We start from the raw sequence: 17,725 nt of genomic DNA, 5'->3' as shown, positions 1-17,725 counted from the left end.
CCCCCCACCCCGGTGCCTACTCGCTCGAGCAGAAGGCGCCATAACGGTCGCGAGTAGGCACCTGGTCGCAAGCGTCAAACCTTTAACATTAAGTCGGATGGGGTTGGAACCAGCCGTATTTATTTTTTTATCTATTTCCACATTGTTGGCAAGGTATTCCGAGACATTGACATTTTCTGTTTCGTGTTTGCAGCAAGAAGAGGCCGCGGATACAAAACCTCCGCATCTACGAAAACGTGTGTTTCAACTCGCTGCTGTCCGATGATGAACACGTGGCCCTCGAGGTCGGGTTCGACCCGGAGGGCAACGGGCTGGCTCGGGTGAACTGGGAGTACTCGCGCCGTCTCATCCGCGGGGCGCTGCTCGTGTTCGCCCGGGACCTGTCCTTCACGTCGATCGTGCTCGCCACCGTCAGCAAGCGCGACGTCGCCCAGCTCAACGAGGGCCGGTTGACTGTGGAGCTGTGCGAGCCGGGCGTCGGCGAGGACCTGTTCACTGGCACTTACGTCATGGTGGAATGCATCAACTTCTACGGCGCCTACCTCCACCCGATGCGAGCCCTCCAGGCCCTGGATGAGGCTTCGGTCCCTCTCCGGGAGTACCTGGTGGAGGGTTCGAGCGCCAGCGTCGTGCCCCACTACCTGATGGCGGCGGCCCTGCAGGGCAGCGGCTTGAAGCTCCCTGCCGGGGATGCCGAGGGGGCGCCCCCCGCCCTGCTCCAGGACCCGTCCCTCTTGGCGGAGTGGCCCTCGGCTGCCTCCCTGGGCCTGGACGAGTCGCAGCACCGCGCGCTGCAGGGCGCGCTCACCAACAAGGTGATGTTGGTGCAGGGCCCGCCTGGCACGGGGAAGACCTACCTCGGGATCAGGGTGGCCAGGACGCTGCTCGTGAACCAGAACTTATGGAGGTGAGTGAGTGAGTGAGAGTTTCAAACATTCTGGCTAGCTACTTCTTTTTGCCCTAAACCGGTTTCAAGTCTTTCGGCCTTTTCAACCTTACTTAACTGCCTGTTTTCGACTTGCTGGCTAAATTCAATGCGGCTTGTTGTGCAGGTGCAACCAGGATCCCCGACCGCTTCTAGTGATCTGCTCTACCAACCACGCCCTGGACCAGTTCCTACTGGGGCTGCTTCCTTTCACCAACAACCTAGTGCGAGTGGGGAACCCCTGCCGGGAGAAGGCTCTGGAGCCTTATGACATATATACACTCAGGCGACAAAAGCTGCAAGGAGCTTTCGCCCTCTTCCAGATGATCAGGACGCACAGGGAAAGGTACGTACGGGGCACCACCGCATCAAACTACATTTTCATGAAAGTAAAAGTTTTGTTTATTTTGACTTTATAATGAAACCTTCGTGATGTCAGTTCGATGTCTGTCGCGTAAAGCGCTTTTGTCCTTGCCACCTTTGGTGTTGATCTCTAGGGATCGCAGATGTCTTGTAAGCGTGCGTTTTGATGAGAGCGCCTGTGCGCCTCTGCTATGGGACGGGGTGGCTATGGTGTACACATTCACCGCCAATGTAGGCACTGCCGTTTAAAATCACTGTCTCGTTGTCAAGGTTCAACAAACTGAAGGGTTTGCACGAGCGCGTGCGGAGCTGCCTCTCGCTGCTGCGCGCTGAAGGCGCGGGCATTCTCAGCCCGGAGACGCTGCACGCTTTTGGCATCATCACGGACGAGCAGCTTCAGTTCTTCGACGAGTTTCCTTTGGAGATTTGGCTCCTCGGCGAAGCAGGGAACACCCCCCTGCTTCTTGATCAAGTCCAGGAAACGATGTGGCGCCCGACGGACGTTGAGCCTTACCTGGATGTCCTGGACGGCGTGGATGTGTCCGCGCTGCAGCACACCGTGCGGCTCGCGGTGTCCGGCAACATGCTCAAGAAGGCGCTCGAGGACGTGGTGGCCGACGAGGACGCGCTGGCGGTCAGGGCGCTGCGGCACCTCGAGCACACGGTCGGGGCACGCATGACAGCGCCGGACACTCGGCCAGAAGGAATGCAGGCGGGCATGGGCTGGCTCGAACTAGAGACCCTGCCGGAGCCGCGGCGTTGGCAAGCCTACAGGTGGGCGTCAAGACGAAGTATTGCATGCAGACCGACGGTCTTTCCCTACCTCCTACCATATTTCTATTTTTTAAATGCATCACAGGTCGTGGCATGAAGAATTGGTAACTGAGTTAACTGCAGTGGCTGAAGAATTAAGTCTAAAGTATTCTGAAGGCGCACAGCTGGTGCAGGAATGCAGGTTGGTTTCTTATTGTTACTCAAACTAAATGTGTGCATCCTTCTTTGCAACTCAGCAAATGATTATTACAGATTGGTGCAGGATCAGACCATCATGTCTAACCGTATGGTGATTGGCATGAGCGTTTCATACGCTGCCATGCGTCACCGTATCGTCAAGCAGCTCAAACCACGCATAGGTACGTTAGTTTTTTGGACGTAAAAATCGCCGCCATAGCTGTCAACGTTCGAACCTCTGTAAGGTTTCTTATTTCTCAAAGTCGTGAGCCTTGAACTTGTGTTTTCTGATGCTTGAACAGTGATCGTAGAAGAAGCTGCGGAAGTCCTGGAGGCCGGGGTTTTGGTGTCTCTGGGCTCAGACGTAGAGCACTTAGTCATGATTGGTAATGAGACCGCTCTGTTTCCTTTGTGGTTAGTGAGAAACATGTTGATGCAGAATGTAATTTTGTATTTTGTAGGCGACCACAAGCAGCTGCGCCCCAAGACTTCGGTCGGGGAACTCGCCACAGACTACCATTTGGACGTATCGCTGTTCGAACGATTGGTCAACAACGGTGTCCACTGCGTCACCCTTAACACGCAGCATCGCATGCGGCCCGAGGTGAAAAGCAATTTTGTTATGCAAATCAAATCAATAACTTAGGTGGGAAGAGACATACAGATCAGATTCAGTTTTCGTTTTTATTTCCAGGTGGCGAGACTTATTTGCCCCAACATCTACCCTAAGCTGCTGAATCATGAGTCTGTAAACTATTTCCCCAGCATCCGAGGTATCACAAAAGATGTTTTCTTTTTGGATCATAAAAACTTGGAAGAGGAGGTGAGTATTCATGTATAACATATAGTTTGTGTCTTCTGATCTGGCGATTCTTGTGCCTATGATACAACCCTCCACTTATCATTCTCTTCTACAGCCGACATTCTTGCGCGACTCCAACAGCATGCAAAACAGCTTTGAGGCCCAATTTGTATCAGCTTTGGTACGCTATCTCCTGCTGCAAGGGTACGAACCATCGAAAATCACGGTGCTGTGCACATACAAGGCCCAACTCTACTTCCTGACCAAACAGGTACAAAAGTGTTTGTTTCTTTTTCTTTCTCGAAATTTTGTTAGACTTAGTAGTGCGATCCTCTTTGCCCCGTTTTCGTTGTGGGAAGTGCATTGTTCCGCCAATTGCGATTTTTGAACGCAGCTTCGTCCTGCGGACGCTCACCTCCGTGACGTGCGCATCACGACTGTGGACGAGTACCAGGGCGAGGAAAACGACATCGTGGTGCTGTCGATCGTGCGTAGCAACCATCACCAGGCGGTGGGCTACGTGGGCATCGAGAACAGAATGTGCGTCGCGCTGTCTAGGGCCAGACACGGTGAGTGGTCTTTAACATAGTAATCATCATACACCGCCAATGAGAGCGCCTGCAGCGCATTGGGTAGGCCGACCCGCCATGCAGCTCTGCGAAGACGGCGGCCCGCCCGGACGGAGCGTTGGGGCTTCAGGCACGAGTTCTAACTTTTGACGCCCATCGCCCCTCCTCGCGGCACCTCTGGAGGCTTTCACTGTGGGCAGAGGCAGGGGACAGGGCGGAGCGTAGCGCAGTTTTTCATTTGGAATTTGTTTGCAACGTTGCAACGTCCGAACGTTCAGGGGCACACGTGCGTCGATTCCACCCAAGTGTCGTGGACATTTATGGATATATCTTAGTTGAATCGGCCCTTTGTTTAGACGGCCGCACGAGTGTTGTGGGAGGGACCCTCTGTTTAGTTGTTTTAGTTGTTTAGGCTCGCGGGTCGCGCGTGCGTCAGCGGTCAGTGCCGCCGGCCGTGCTGCATACATGGCCTCGATAAGGGCTTTGGGTCGGGCGGCCGCCTTGCGGCGACCAGTAACCTACGACTTTCCTGGCGGGAGAAAAATAGTAGATGACAATGTGCCATTACTTTGACCGGCTCTGCACACTTCCACAGGATTCTACATGGTGGGCAACATGTCCACCCTGACGTCCCGGGGGGACTCTGTGTGGCGCGGGGTTCGGGAGGAGCTGCAGACGCAGGGCGCCGTGGGGTCCGAGCTGCTGTTGCGCTGTGACGTGCACGCCACCATTACGCCCGTCTCCTCGGCTCGCGACTTCGAAAAGTGTCCCCAGGTACGAGCTGTTGTGTGAATCCCTCGTGGCCGAAAGTTGTGCTGGGTTTTGATGACGAACAAAACTGTTCTGCAGGGGGGCTGCCTGAAGCTCTGCGGCGTAGCATTGTCCTGCGGCCACCTCTGCCCTCAGCTCTGCCACCCGTTGGACCAGGAGCACCGCCAGTACAAGTACGTGCAGTGCACGTCGTGCACTCGAATTTATTTCGTAGGCTAGGGAGTACGATACGTTGATTATGCGTGGTGCCCGTGGTGTAGGTGCCAGGAGCCGTGCGCGGAGGTGGTGTGCCCCCGCGGCCACCAGTGCCAGTCGCGCTGCTTCGAGCTCTGCCCGCCGTGCCCGGTGCCTAAGAAGGAGCAGTTGGCTTGTGGACACTCCGCCACCATGCCCTGCCACCGCGACCCTGACGACCACGACTGCCAGGTGGGTGTAGAGAGATTCACTTTTCCCGCGCGGAAAAGGCAGCAGGAGGAGTAGAGGAGTGTACCCTAATCGTGAACCAAGTTCGCATTGGCTGCTGAAAATGTTGACCGTTTGTAACCCGTTATTTCAACTCGCCTTTTGCCTCGGTTTCGCCCACAGGTTCAAGTGCAGGTGCAACTGCCGGACTGCGGCCACCCGCTGGTCGTCAAGTGCTGCAAGCGGACGGACCCGGCGTCGCTCGTGTGCGGCGTGCCGTGCCCCTACCGCAGAGACTGCGGCCACGCCTGCGACCGCAATTGTCACGTGCTGGACGACCCGCGCCACGAGGTGGTGAGTGACTGACCCCCGACTTGCGTCTGTGTGAGGTGAGTGCGAGATCCTGACGCGAGGCTGGCGCCGCGCCCCGTGTTGCAGTCGGTGTGCACCAGGCCCTGCGAGGAGCGCCGGGCCGGATGCTGCGGGGCCCACCGCTGCCGCCTGCTGTGCCACGAAGAGTGCGAGGAGTGCGACGTGCCCGTGACCAAGGCCCTGCCCTGCGACCACCGCCTGCTGCTGGCATGCAGCGAGCCGCCCAGCGCCGGCCTGTGCACCAAGCGCTGCCGCCGCCTGCTGCCCTGCGGCCACCCCTGCAGAAACAAGTGCCGCGACGCCTGCGGGCCGTGCATGGTGCAGGTGGGTGATGCGGTTTTTTGCTCGACGGCGACGGCCCTGGAGTCCTTGGAGTGAATTCATTAAACCTCGCGGGTCTGGGCCGCTCAGGTCGACAAGGTGCTGCCGGGGTGCGGACACACGCGACCCGTGGCCTGCTCGGTTGACGCCGCCCTGGTCGTGGACTGCACCGGGCCGTGCCCGCGCACTCTGTCTTGCGGCCACCCCTGCACACTGCGATGCTGCGACCCCTGTTCCGACTGCCGCTGTAACGCGCCTGTGCAATACCTGGGCCGCCCGGCCTGCGGACACAGCATTAGAGTACCCTGCTCGTCCAGTTTTGGTGAGTACGGAGCGTGTAGTACTCTAGCTGGAATTTATTCAAGTAGACGGATTTTAGTATATTCTCCAAGGGGGAAAACGTTTTGCCCTGTATTCAGTGCCCCACTACTGTCTTCTCCCCTTGCCACTTCAACCGTACATTCCACTTGCTCGCACGGGCTATTTCGTGTCGGTTCAAAGCAGCGCTCTCAGCTTGTTTTAACCCAAACAATTAGTGATAAAAGAAAGCAATACGACACGCTCACTCAAGGCGGGCCGTGGTCTGAGCGTCAGTCACGGTCTGCCCCTCCCCATTGCCTATCCCCATAGATAGCCCAGACGGGCCATAGTCTAGCTGCGACCTTTGACCTACACAAGTGGCTTTCGGGAGTTTGACACCCTTGCCGACCCTTGCCATAGTCTGTCCCTTTTCCCTAATGTCCTGCAAGTTGCCGTTCGGTCGGAACGGACCTTTGAAAATTGCAAGAGCAAATGACTGATAGGAAGAATGTTAGGATCTCTCGGCTCGTAGGGCTAGTTTTGAGATTTATTGCCACACGTGTGGTGAAAATTACGCGCGTGTCTTTAGTTTCTTGACCACTATGTGGTCACTTTCCCATGTTAAAGCATAGACACAAAGAATGAGCCGCAAGGAACGTGTTAAATTTGAGATCGTCCAAAGAGAACGTACGTTCTTCTTCATTCAGCAAATTGCGGGGCTGGGCGCCTGCGAAACTCCGGGTAGGCCATCCCGCAGTACACACATGCCCTGAAGGCAAGATGTTGCCTACCAACCAGGCGTTTTGAGAGCTACGGATAAGGCCGGCGTTGGCAGATGACACAGACGTACTTTCTGGAAGATCCCTTTCGCACGTCATGCGCTATGTTTGTAGTAAATGTGACTTAGGGACCGTTTAAATGGTGAAGTCAACTCTGAAATGTGTGTTTCATTCCAATAATTACGGAATTATATCTTATCGTATTCCAAAACTGTGGGCTTATGCTTCATACCACTGCCTTTTCCCTCGTTTTGTTTCGTCCTCCAACACGACACGGCAAACTCTCAGACCGAGCCCCTGATCCTGACAGATAGGCACCAGGCTACGCTCATATATGTCCGAGGGTTATGAAATTGCCTATCCTGCAGCCCGCAGGCGGCGGTCCTCCGACCTACGCGGGGATGGAGATGGAAGCCAAATTCAAGACAATAACGACGATTCTCCACTGCGCCAAAAACTCCTCTCGCTGCTCAATAAAGTAGTGCGTTGGCAGCGCGGAGAAGACTCCACGGAAGAACAAATTGGCTCGGAAGAACAAAACGGTGCGTCATTGGACGAGCGGTATACACCGCCTCCATTTCTCTCAGACGTTACAGGAATCCTGTCAACCATTCAGGAGCTCTTTACACTGTCAAAGATGACAACGGAATTTTCGACGGAATAAAATGCTTCGCTAATTTTTTAGCCGGACTTAACCGCTTTTTCCCAGTTTACGGAACATTCCCTAAAGCGACGCGAGAGAAAGTTGGGCGACCAACGTCCTCTTGTCCGACGCTCCCGCACCTGGGCGCACTGGGCGGGCTGCCGTCTTCACACAGATGCTTGGCGGGTTGGCCTACCTAGTGCATGGCAGGGGCCATACTCAGCGTCGCCTTGTGAATGAGACGTTCATTTGGGAAAACCTTTACGGAGAGTTATCGTACCTCCAAAATATGCACCCACATCCGAGACCACATCCGTCTGTAATCAATTTCTATTGGCCTGTATTTTGAAGGCACGAAACCCAAATAAAATCAGGCGCTGCTTTCCGTACACACGCCGCAATTTATTTTACGGATTTTTGTTGTCTCTTTGTTTTAAGATCCTGCTAGTTTCGAGCTGCTGCTTCTGTGCGAGGAGCCTTGTGGGCAGGAGTTGGAGTGCGGTCACAAGTGCGCCGGTACCTGCGGAGGGTGTCTTCAGGGTCGCCTCCACAGGGCCTGCCAAAGCAAGTGCCAACGAGTGCTAATCTGCGGACATCAGTGAGTTCCAAGTGTAGAGGTAACCACCTCCGAACCACTCGTGGGGAGTGGTCGCTGTTGTGCCGTGATGGGTCTTTCTCACTCCTCTCCCCTCTGTGCTGCCCTCAGGTGCGAGCAGCCGTGCGCCTCCAGCTGTCCGCCCTGCCGCAAGCAATGCTCGGTGCGGTGCCGCCACTCTCGGTGCTCTAAGCGCTGCGGCGAGCCCTGTGCGCCCTGCAAGGTGAGGGGTGACAGCACAATTGTGCCGATTATCTGGTTCTTAGATCCAGCGCAGCTTTCTTTAAAACCCTCTACGTGGTGCCCTGTAGGAGCGGTGCCCCAGCGTTTGTGTCCACAGACAGTGTGGCAGCCTTTGTGGAGTTCCCTGCCCGCAGGGCCCTTGCAACGAGCCGTGCACTGAAGTGTTGTCCTGCGGCCACCCCTGCGTGGGGCTGTGTGGGGAGCTTTGCCTTTGCCGACCCTGTAGCGACATCGAGATCTTTTTTGGCACTGAGGAGGACGAAGATGCCAGGTAAAGAATGACATCATGAAAAATTTAAATATCAGACCCTACCATTGAACATCATTGTATATTTTTATTTAAAAAAACAACAACATAGGCTTATTTTGTTGTTTTGTAATGTAACTGTGTTGTATTTCTTATCAGGTTTGTGACCCTTCCCGACTGCAAACACGTTTTCGAAGTGAGCTCCCTAGATCACTGGCTTACAGGCATTGATGAAAAAGGAAGTGAAATCAAAAAGAAGGTAAGAGCATCCCTTATTGCGGTTATTGAGTTACTGTAATAGGTTGCGAAAATGCTCGCGAAAATGTATAGAGTTCATCTTAATGGCTGTTTTTTCTTCTTTTTCATTTATGCTTTGGGTGCTCATAGGTCTGTCCAAAGTGCACAACAGTTGTAGCCACCAGCTTGCGATACAGCAACGCCATTAAACAAAACGCAGAGCATGTGGCTGAGATCAAAGAGAAACTATTTGGCACGTGGGATACCATAAAACCGGTGGTAATCGCCACCAGGGAAATTCTTAAGGCCATGCCAGCCTGTCCCGCAGGTGAGAAACCATGGGAAGTTCCTCGAATAGAACGAACAGCAGCAGGTTTGTACGGAATCTTTTCCTAACTGTTGGCTGCTCTACTCTACAGGCCTCCCCGCCCTGTCCGGGCTGGTGCAAGCGGTGGAGGGAGCGCTGTCCAGGGTGGAGAGAGGTTTGCCCGGCCCCAAGCGCCGTGCAAAGAGGGCTCCAACACTTAGTCTCACAGCTGTGCAAAGCCTGCAGCAGTACGCCGTCGTCCTCTCGGAGCTGTGCAAGTTGTTGACGACGGTGGAGCCCCAGCCACTACTATCCGCCAAACGGACAGAAATGGAAAACTTCGTGGAGCACCTGTGTGGAGAGTTCAAAAAGCGTGGTGATTTCCTGCGGATCAGCACGCAAGAGGTCGGTGAAGTGAATTATTGGGGTGCATTACCTGCATTCAGGATGGCCGGCCAGCCCTGTTCAGTGAATGGGTACACTGGCGCGTGCGGGCGGATTGCCTATATGCTCGGAGCAGTGAGGCGGCTATCGAAGATAGGCAAAGGCGCACGCAGGTCACCCATTTGCTGAAACGGGGCTGGCCTTTTAGTTCTCTTCTCTGCTGTTTCTCTCCGCTAGGCTGCAGATATCAACGCGGAACTGACCCGAGGTCGGCGGCTGCTTGAGGTGTGCCGCTTGGAGAGCCGTATGGTCCAAGGGCTCGTTTTGTCGTCGCACCTGCTCCAGAATCTCGCCGACCTTTCACGGATGGTCCGCGGTGTTGGACCCTGCTCCGAGGTAAGAAGCCTGTCGGTCTGAAAAGACGCGTTTTATCTAGTCCATGGCGATCAGATTAATTTTTTTACTCATATCTCTTTACCATCCCACCTGGTGGTAGAAAGGACGAGTTTGTTCTCAGTGCACTAAACTCCTAAATGTTCCCACTTTCATCTCAGAACCCTCATCATCCTTACAGACATGAAACTTATAGTATTCCAAACGTTTCTTGTTATTTTATTCTTTGCAGGCGGACGGGGCGTTGGCTGACGGATGGCTGCGTGATCTGGCGGTTGCGGCACGCTTGCTCGTCTCTAAGGAGGAGGTGCGGGCTGTGAGGGCGGCGCTGGGGCTTGCCCAGGGCCACTGGTTTCACTGCCCCAACGGCCACCCCTACTGCATCACGGAGTGCGGCGGCGCCATGGAGGAGGCCAACTGCCCCGAGTGCGGGGCGCGCATTGGCGGGACCAACCACCGTCTGCGGAGAGACAACAGGCTGGCCACGGACATCGACGGGGCCACAACCCCGGCATGGCCCCCGACGCTTCAGTAGTATCCACCGGGGAGAGTGTTTCATTGAGTTGAGTGGAAAGGCTCATCTTAAAGTGGGCGTTTAGAGACGATAAATAATGCCGTTTGGATGTCCCCCCCCCCCTTTGAGAAAAGGAGTGAATTTCTTCCACCCTGAGAGGGTTGTAACCTGTCTACAAAGAGCAGCTGCTCTCACCTAGATAAAAATGTATAAACAAACAATAATTGTTAATTTTAAGGGAGCCAATCAGCAGTCAGTTCTTGTGAGAACTTTACTGTCTGAAGTGGCATGAACTGACATCTTTCTCAGACTTGTTCACAAAAACCAGATGGGAACTTGTTGTGTCTGTAGGACATATTTTTATCTATTCTTCCCTGCTCCTCCATTAGCGGAGCGGGTGAATCTAATAGTGTAAGTTTCCCAAATGTCTACCAAGTCACGTACTACAGAAGCTTGAAATTTTATCTCTTGGACATAGAAATGTTAACAGTATTTATCTGTTCTTTCTGATTCTTTAACTTTTTCTCTTTTTTGCAAGTCAGTCACAGTTTTTTCCATTTTACTGCATGTTTTACTCAATTATTCATTACTTTTAATGGTGAAGAGAATTCGGTTTTATATCTTGTTCCAGCTGAAACTCAACAGCTAGTCAAAATAAAGCTGATGATAACTTTTCCATAATCATATAATTTATTTATTGATACACATCACAGAAGACTGTATCCGCACTCACCAAGGTGTTTTAGCACGAAAATCTACAGAAATAACACTCTGAAAATGATCTACACACAAATATATCCAGGTACTAGCAAAAATCATTGTCTAAATGTGATAAAAGCAATATGATCTTATTTCGTTTTATGATCTGCATATTGGGCTTAACAATATGTTACAAAAATACAGCTTTAACTAACAAATGGAGCCCTCTCTCTGATGTATCCATTCGCCTGCATTTGCAGATGTCTTAAACAATTTCTCACAGTCTTCATACAAAATATACAATACTTCTATACTACTATACAAGGAATTGGTTAAGTATAATTTCAAAAAGTAAACAGTTTTGAAACATTACTTTTTATTGTTGCTAAATAAAATAAAAAAGATATCAACAAAACATTTTTTTTAATAACTACTTGTGTAGGATCTAGTGAAGTCTACACAAAATATACATACAAGGAATGGGTTTACAACGACACAGCCACTTTAAAATCATTCATAGAAGAGAAATAAACAGTAGATCACAATGAAGCTGTACGGGACTTTACAGGGCAATGTTTGAACCAATGTAATTGCATTGGCAATAGAATCTATACAAAAATACGCAGTTACCCCTAAACTCAAAGTGAGACAACAGATTTTAAAAACAAAAGATCATTATTTAAAACAAGTAATTGTTCAGATAAAGCAAGAGTCAAAAGTAAAAATGTAAAGCACCTTCTAAGTTTAGAGGTACACCTATACTGGAAGAAATGAGAAGAGACAAAATCACAATTGGTCACATGGCTACAAGCATACCATCAGAGCAGTGCAAATGATTTAGGGTAATCTAAGCTATAGTAAACTCATGTTATGATGATGACAACTTGCAAAGAAAACATCTGATGAGAAAAAAGAAAAGAGAAATAGAGAAAAATTAGGAAGATTTACTCAATTGAAAGAAAGTAAAAATCTAAATTTTAGGTAACTTCTTTGGTTACTAACATGAGTGATATTCTTCTATACTAGTTTTCTTGAGAGGCCCTAGGTGTACAAATATTGTTATTTACTTTATGTAACATTAAAAATTGTTACATAGGTACATAGGTTAATCAGCAAGTGTAGCGATATGATAAAAGTAGTGAATGACATCAAAAAAATGTGTGTTTAAGTAAGACAATACAGCCTGCTTCATTCTATGGCTATACTTAAAAGCATAAGAGAATTAACTAAAAGATAACAAACAAAAGATCTGTTGTTGGATGCACATAGTTTTCCTCCAACAGAAATTCATTAGAGTCTCACCTGAAATCAATTGTTAAGCTCATATTTGGTGGAGTTTAAAATGAAGATCTTACAGCCATTCTCATGTAGAATGATAAACTTCTGGCAATGAAAAAATATAGAAAACCAAACTATTTAACACTTTATCTAAACATAGAGCTACGGCGACTTGATTTACTGACTCTGCCAACCAGAGCACATATTTTAAGAGCTGGACCTAACTTCAGACCCATGTATTTCATCATCATGTCTGAATTTAGAAGGACAAGTGCTTTCCCATCAATTTCCTGCAATAAAAAGCAAAAATATAGTTCAACAGAAACAAAACATTAGATAGATAACACACAAGTTTAGATTAAGAAAACATATAGAAAATTTACAAAATACACTTACATGTTTTCTAAATAAATCAGAATAGACCCTCATATTCGGATCTGCCGACGTTATGTACCAAATTACATCTTCAATTGTCCAATCAATTACTTCAGTTGGTAAAGTTCTAGGAGATGACTGTTCATCATTAGCTGTTGTTGAAGTTGCAGCAACTTGAGCTATTACCAATAATAATACAATTAATTTTTATGAACACAACAAATAATTAACTACAGATTCAAAAGAAAATTAACCAAATGCTGTATACATCTGACAGATCAAGACAAAGAAAAACTAGATTAGATGTCTTAATTTTGAAAGTAGTATCTTACCAGGAGAAGTGTGCCGCACAACAGGGGCTGCTGACGCAGTTGGAGATGATCGAACAGCTTGCTGAGGGGATGGATTTGATGGAACAGGGTTCTTTGTTGGTGCCAGATTAGATTTCTTGTTTGGGCATGTATCAGAGCTTTGGGCAGAATATCGACGTTTGATGGACGTTTTAGATATGTCCTCAGCTCCTGTGTGAAGAATTAATTCATGATCATGAGCTACCTGAGTAGAATAAATATTACAGTAAATAATGTAATATGTAAATCACTACCTTGACCATTAGTAGTACAATGCTCGCATATTGTTGGCTCTCGGACCAAAAAGTTGGCACAACACTGCATTTCCTCAGTCAATATTTCTAAGTGTGTCCACAAATCTGTCTCTGTTGTTATTACTGGTAAACGAAGTGTAACAGTCTTGTTTTCCAAAGGTACTGAGATAGAAGAGTTAAATGTTATATCAACATGAACTTTAAATAGCATGAACTGTATTGATTTAATATGTTACCTGTTATGTGAACTTTGCCCTGCCCTTGTCTAAGCACACCATACACAGCTGCCCGGTTTGAGGCAGCATCCACAAGAGATTGTATACAATTTCGTAGTACTCGGCTTACAACACCTGGTCCAAAAACAGGTTGCATTGATTGTACTGATTCTCTGTCAAGATATGGGCCTATCTTGCATGTGCGATTCACATAAACACGAACTGAAAAATATATTGAATCTGTTAAAATCATGTAACAAAGTCATAACATAGTTTTCAGAGAGCAGTTCAAAATTCACCTTCATTATCATTCCTTTGTTCAGATGATGATACCTGATTGGAATTTATACTAGATGCAACTCCATTTGTTTGATGGCCAGATGGACCAGCATCAAGTGAATGACCACTGATGGGAGCACCAATATTAGCAGAGTTAGTCATAATAGGTTTGGTAACAGGACTTGATATATCAGAAGGTGATAAAGTTGCAGCAGGCAGAGGTGCTGGTTTCAAAGGAGGTCCAGACAAACTGTTCTTGGAAACAGTTGAACTTTTTGGGACTGGAGAAATAGATACTGTAATTGGTGAGGTTGGTGTTGAAGGTGGTGTGGGGCTTGTTGGCGACCCTAGAAGTGGCGCCGAGTTTTTCGATTGTTCTTTTCTGACTGACAAAGGTGTATTTTCATCAGTTTCAGTGGCAGCAGGTACCATAGTGGATGGCTGCACATTACTAACACGAGCCCGGTAGCGATTTGTTCCTCCTTGAGCTGCAATATGAAAGAAACAGTGAAATTGAAGAAGAAAACCTCACACCACTTTACTTCCACTGAATGAAAGGTACCTTTCTTTCCAGGTGGTTGTAAAGGATGCCCACTCTTTGCACACCAACCCACAGGGAATATGTCTCTTGAATCATAACGGCACCAATAATCAAATGCTCCACGCCACCCATCAAAGGTTACATGCACCATGTCATTCTTGACTTCACCTAAAATATAGGTAATAGAACAAATTGCAGATTGATTAAACAAATGTGGAGATATTAATTATATAAACTCTTCATTGGAGCTACATCCACGTACCAACAGTGGCTGCACAAATGAGCATTGGATTCTTTTTGTCAACTGCTTCAAGTTTCATCCCAACTTTGAAAAAGTTACCAGATGGGACTGGGGGCTCACGTTTGAAGGCTTTGGTTGGTGCCATTTCTGCCATACTCAAGGTCTTCATCAAAAACTGGGGCCACATGGATGCATTCATTCGGAATCCTTGATAGATATGAAAAAATAGAGGAATTTCAGAAACGAGTACAATGAAAACCACTATCCTCATTTTCTTTCAGAGACAAACCTAGAGGAGGTTGGAGCATCCCGCCACCTTTCTCACAATGGCCAATTGGATGAATTTCATTAGAGTCAACTAATCGCCAAAAGTCGTTTTTGTTATCAGAGCCATCCAGGCGTAATCTCAAACGTGGTCCAAGAATACCAACCACAGTGGCAATGCATGTTGATGTCAAATTACGTGGGTCCAGAGCTTCCAGCTTCTGGTCAAGCTTAAAATCATTCTGGGGTGGAGAAGATGACTAAAAACAAAAATAGGAGAAACTTAGGAGACAGGTACACAGCAACAGCAACTTTAACACAGACAAAAGCAGCACAGCAAGTGTTGATATTATTTTATTTGACTCATACCTGTTTGAAGCATTGTGCTGGTGCAGGTTGACTGTTTGATTCTTTCATATAAGTTTTCCAATCAAATGGTTCATAAATATTCATGTTAGCACTTGGCACAGCTGCTGATGTGGATGGTGCTGTGGCTAGGCCATCAGGAAGTGTATTGTCTGCAATTTGGCTTTGAGTGTTGTCAAGTTCTGATGCAGTTAAGGTACCTTTCAGGTCGCCTTGTGCAGTTGACTCATCGATGGATGATGCAGGAGTAGATGTGGCTGGAAAGGCAACTGAAATATTTGTTGAAGTTACTGTAGGAGTGGAGGGTGCTACAGCAACTTGGTTTCCATTTGGCGTAGATCCTGTAGAGCCATTGCTTACTAAAACAAAAAACAAGAACACAAAGGTACAGAAATTTTCAATTGATATAAAAAATTCAAATAGGTCCAATTAAGGATAAAAGACAACATTCAGAATGATCTGAAGAAAAATAAATAAAGAAGGTCAAATGGACTTACATCTATTGTTGCTTTCTCGTTTTACATATTTTTCAGAGCAGCTTTGACTGCAAAAATGTTTGGAAGCATTTCCTTCCAAACAAACTGCTGGACCATTAATTATACCATCACAATATAAACAAGAACCCTATAACAGAAATTAAAATAGGTTATAATATTTATTTTTTTGTTAAACCAGAGACTAGAAAGGCAAAATCTTACTTTATTGTAGGCTTTGCGAAACTCTCCCAGGCAAACTGATGAACAGAACTCCTTTTGCCCATTCCGTGCCGGAAAAATAAAATTAAGAGTCAGTCCCTTTTCAGCACACCATGTACAAGCTTTGCTCCTGGAAAGCCGTCCTGCAAAACAAGACGTTCAAGAAGAATGTCAGATCAAGAGAAAGATAAGTTGGGGATTTAAGTAAAAGCCTTATAATTATTATTAAAAAACTCTTCAAAGCAGAAAACGGGTTTATCATACCTCTGCTCTTTGAAGGAGCACCAGACATTGTTCTGCATTTGATCTTTATTCTTCAAGAGCAGTTTGCTTATGTATTCAACTGGAAAACAAAATCAGTAGTTATAAAAACATAGTTCGAGTTCGATCGAAATATGATCATGTTTAGTTAGTTAAACGCTACTGCTACTGTGATGCATTCAATGGTCTTAATGATAGTTTACCAGTCAAACAAATAGAATTTGGAGCATTGACCTTACTATTTGACACAACATTCTAATACCCAAGAGCAAGCTTCTAGAGGGCACGCATATCTCAAAACGACAGAGGTTAAAACAAACAAAAAATCAAAAAACAAATAAATAAATGAAGATTGATCAGTGCCGTAGGATAGCAATACAGTTTAGGTCAAACAAATGACGTTGGAAACTTCTCCGACCATCAGGAATTCAAAGAAGTAGTAAAAATGGTATAATAAAACCATATGATTAAAGATCGTAATCATGAATAACGATCTTAGGTCGTGTCTAATAGAGCAAAGCCGCAAATAAAATAATCAGCGCTGCGGCTAGAGCAAGTAACACAAAACGCCAACGAATAAATATTTTGATGTGTTGGTGGGATACGAATTAAGCCAACGACATGAAAAATATCAGAGTGGAGACAGCTCTACGTTAAGTAAGAAATAGGACTGCCAAAATCCCTCAGCAAACAATATAACCTAACAAAACTGCAGAATGACAACACCCCCTCACAGCTGAGTAGGCAAGACCCACCTTCCCACCGAACACGGCTGAAACGACAAGTAAGACCTCTCAGGCTGTGAAAAATATAAAAGTCGGGATCTCACGACTTTCATACATTACCCAACCCTCGAGCAACTTTGCCAAAAGTCGTAAAATATAGCGAAATTTTGTAGAAAAAATCACTTTTTAGTCAGCACAAACACAACATCGCCATGTTGATTACGATGTGCCTCTCTAGCGCGTCCTTTGGACCGTGGTGCCAATGGCGAACGTTAAGATACCAGGACTACGATCAAAACATCAGTTGAGAATTACAAAATAGCCCCAGTAAATTTATTAAACCCAAATAAAAAAATATTCAAAGTAGAATAAATTCGTTTTTGAGGAAAGATAATGAACGGTGAATCGGTTTAATCGAAGTATTATTGTTTAAACAGTTGGTAGCGGAAGGACAGATCTGTTCCCTGCGCGCCTGTACGCGTTGAGCTGCTCATTCGCGCATTCACGCGTTGGAGTTGGAGGGCAATACTTCAACGACGCTTTGACGTGCGAAACGCGTCTTTCGCACCTATCTATTGGAATGCTGTGTTCTTTCATTCTTGCACCAGTAGTATAGCCTGACCTCGATTCGAGACCCAGCCCTAAAAAAATAATCATTATTGATTAGGGATCGGAAATCGCAATCGCACGGGGAAGAGGGGTGGGGGTAAACGCCTACTTTGCTTTCCCCCCATTTATTTATTGCTCTCTTTCCTGCTCTTTCAATGTGGATGCGATACCGGCCCAACATCGAGGCAACATCAATAAATAATTGCCTAAATAACGAGATATCAGACAAGGTTTGTTGGCGAAAGCAGCCAAATAACGAGGAACAATCAGAGCGAGGGCTAAATGCGGGCTACCCGCTTTTCGAACGTTTCAAAGTCCGAAGCAAAACTAGTGACGAAATGGTGGGAAAACGGCTCAGGAATGATCAAATGAAAAACATATGATTGAATTGTTTAATCATAGAGTCAAGTAGCTCATTGTACTTACGGACTTGGATAGTCGCGCGGCGCTGAAAC

General features: G+C 47.5%; 2 protein-coding genes across 4 annotated transcripts; one reads left to right on the top strand and one right to left on the bottom strand.

The window, feature by feature from the left end:
* The first annotated feature begins 367 nt into the window (after positions 1–367).
* LOC113204472 (NFX1-type zinc finger-containing protein 1) lies at positions 368–10,799 on the top strand. Its single transcript, XM_052264767.1, has 24 exons — positions 368–907; positions 1,053–1,271; positions 1,559–2,062; positions 2,148–2,243; positions 2,315–2,421; positions 2,542–2,625; positions 2,701–2,843; positions 2,934–3,062; positions 3,157–3,312; positions 3,436–3,610; positions 4,206–4,384; positions 4,460–4,554; positions 4,642–4,807; positions 4,967–5,137; positions 5,222–5,479; positions 5,567–5,798; positions 7,637–7,796; positions 7,905–8,016; positions 8,105–8,307; positions 8,443–8,542; positions 8,671–8,848; positions 8,940–9,232; positions 9,449–9,607; positions 9,837–10,799. Exons 1-24 carry the CDS (start codon positions 510–512, stop codon positions 10,137–10,139), a joined length of 4,620 nt encoding a protein of 1,539 aa, XP_052120727.1. The 5' UTR covers positions 368–509; the 3' UTR covers positions 10,140–10,799.
* Positions 10,786–17,719, bottom strand: LOC113204474 (polycomb protein SCMH1). Of its 3 annotated transcripts, none has more exons than XM_052264768.1 (14): positions 17,697–17,719; positions 15,940–16,018; positions 15,679–15,818; positions 15,478–15,604; positions 14,984–15,339; positions 14,640–14,874; positions 14,372–14,557; positions 14,131–14,277; positions 13,589–14,056; positions 13,311–13,511; positions 13,075–13,236; positions 12,803–12,991; positions 12,492–12,649; positions 10,786–12,385 (listed from the first exon to the last, which is right to left on the bottom strand). In XM_052264768.1, the coding sequence occupies exons 2-14, from the start codon at positions 15,965–15,967 to the stop codon at positions 12,242–12,244; spliced, it is 2,541 nt and encodes an 846-aa protein (XP_052120728.1). In that variant the 5' UTR covers positions 15,968–16,018; positions 17,697–17,719; the 3' UTR covers positions 10,786–12,241. The 3 variants fall into 3 exon arrangements, with proteins under 3 accessions (XP_052120728.1, XP_026275428.1, XP_026275429.1); XM_026419643.2 differs by lacking the exon at positions 17,697–17,719 and adding an exon at positions 16,692–16,899; XM_026419644.2 differs by lacking the exon at positions 17,697–17,719 and adding an exon at positions 16,692–16,899 and having other exon boundaries at positions 13,589–14,050.
* Positions 17,720–17,725: the final 6 nt, after the last annotated feature.

This window comes from Frankliniella occidentalis, unplaced genomic scaffold (assembly GCF_000697945.3).
Source record: "Frankliniella occidentalis isolate FOCC.00 unplaced genomic scaffold, Focc_3.1 Scaffold21, whole genome shotgun sequence".
Taxonomy (NCBI): Eukaryota; Metazoa; Arthropoda; class Insecta; order Thysanoptera; family Thripidae; genus Frankliniella; species Frankliniella occidentalis.
Note: the sequence above shows the minus strand (reverse complement) of the source record. Positions and strands in the feature narration are given on the sequence as shown.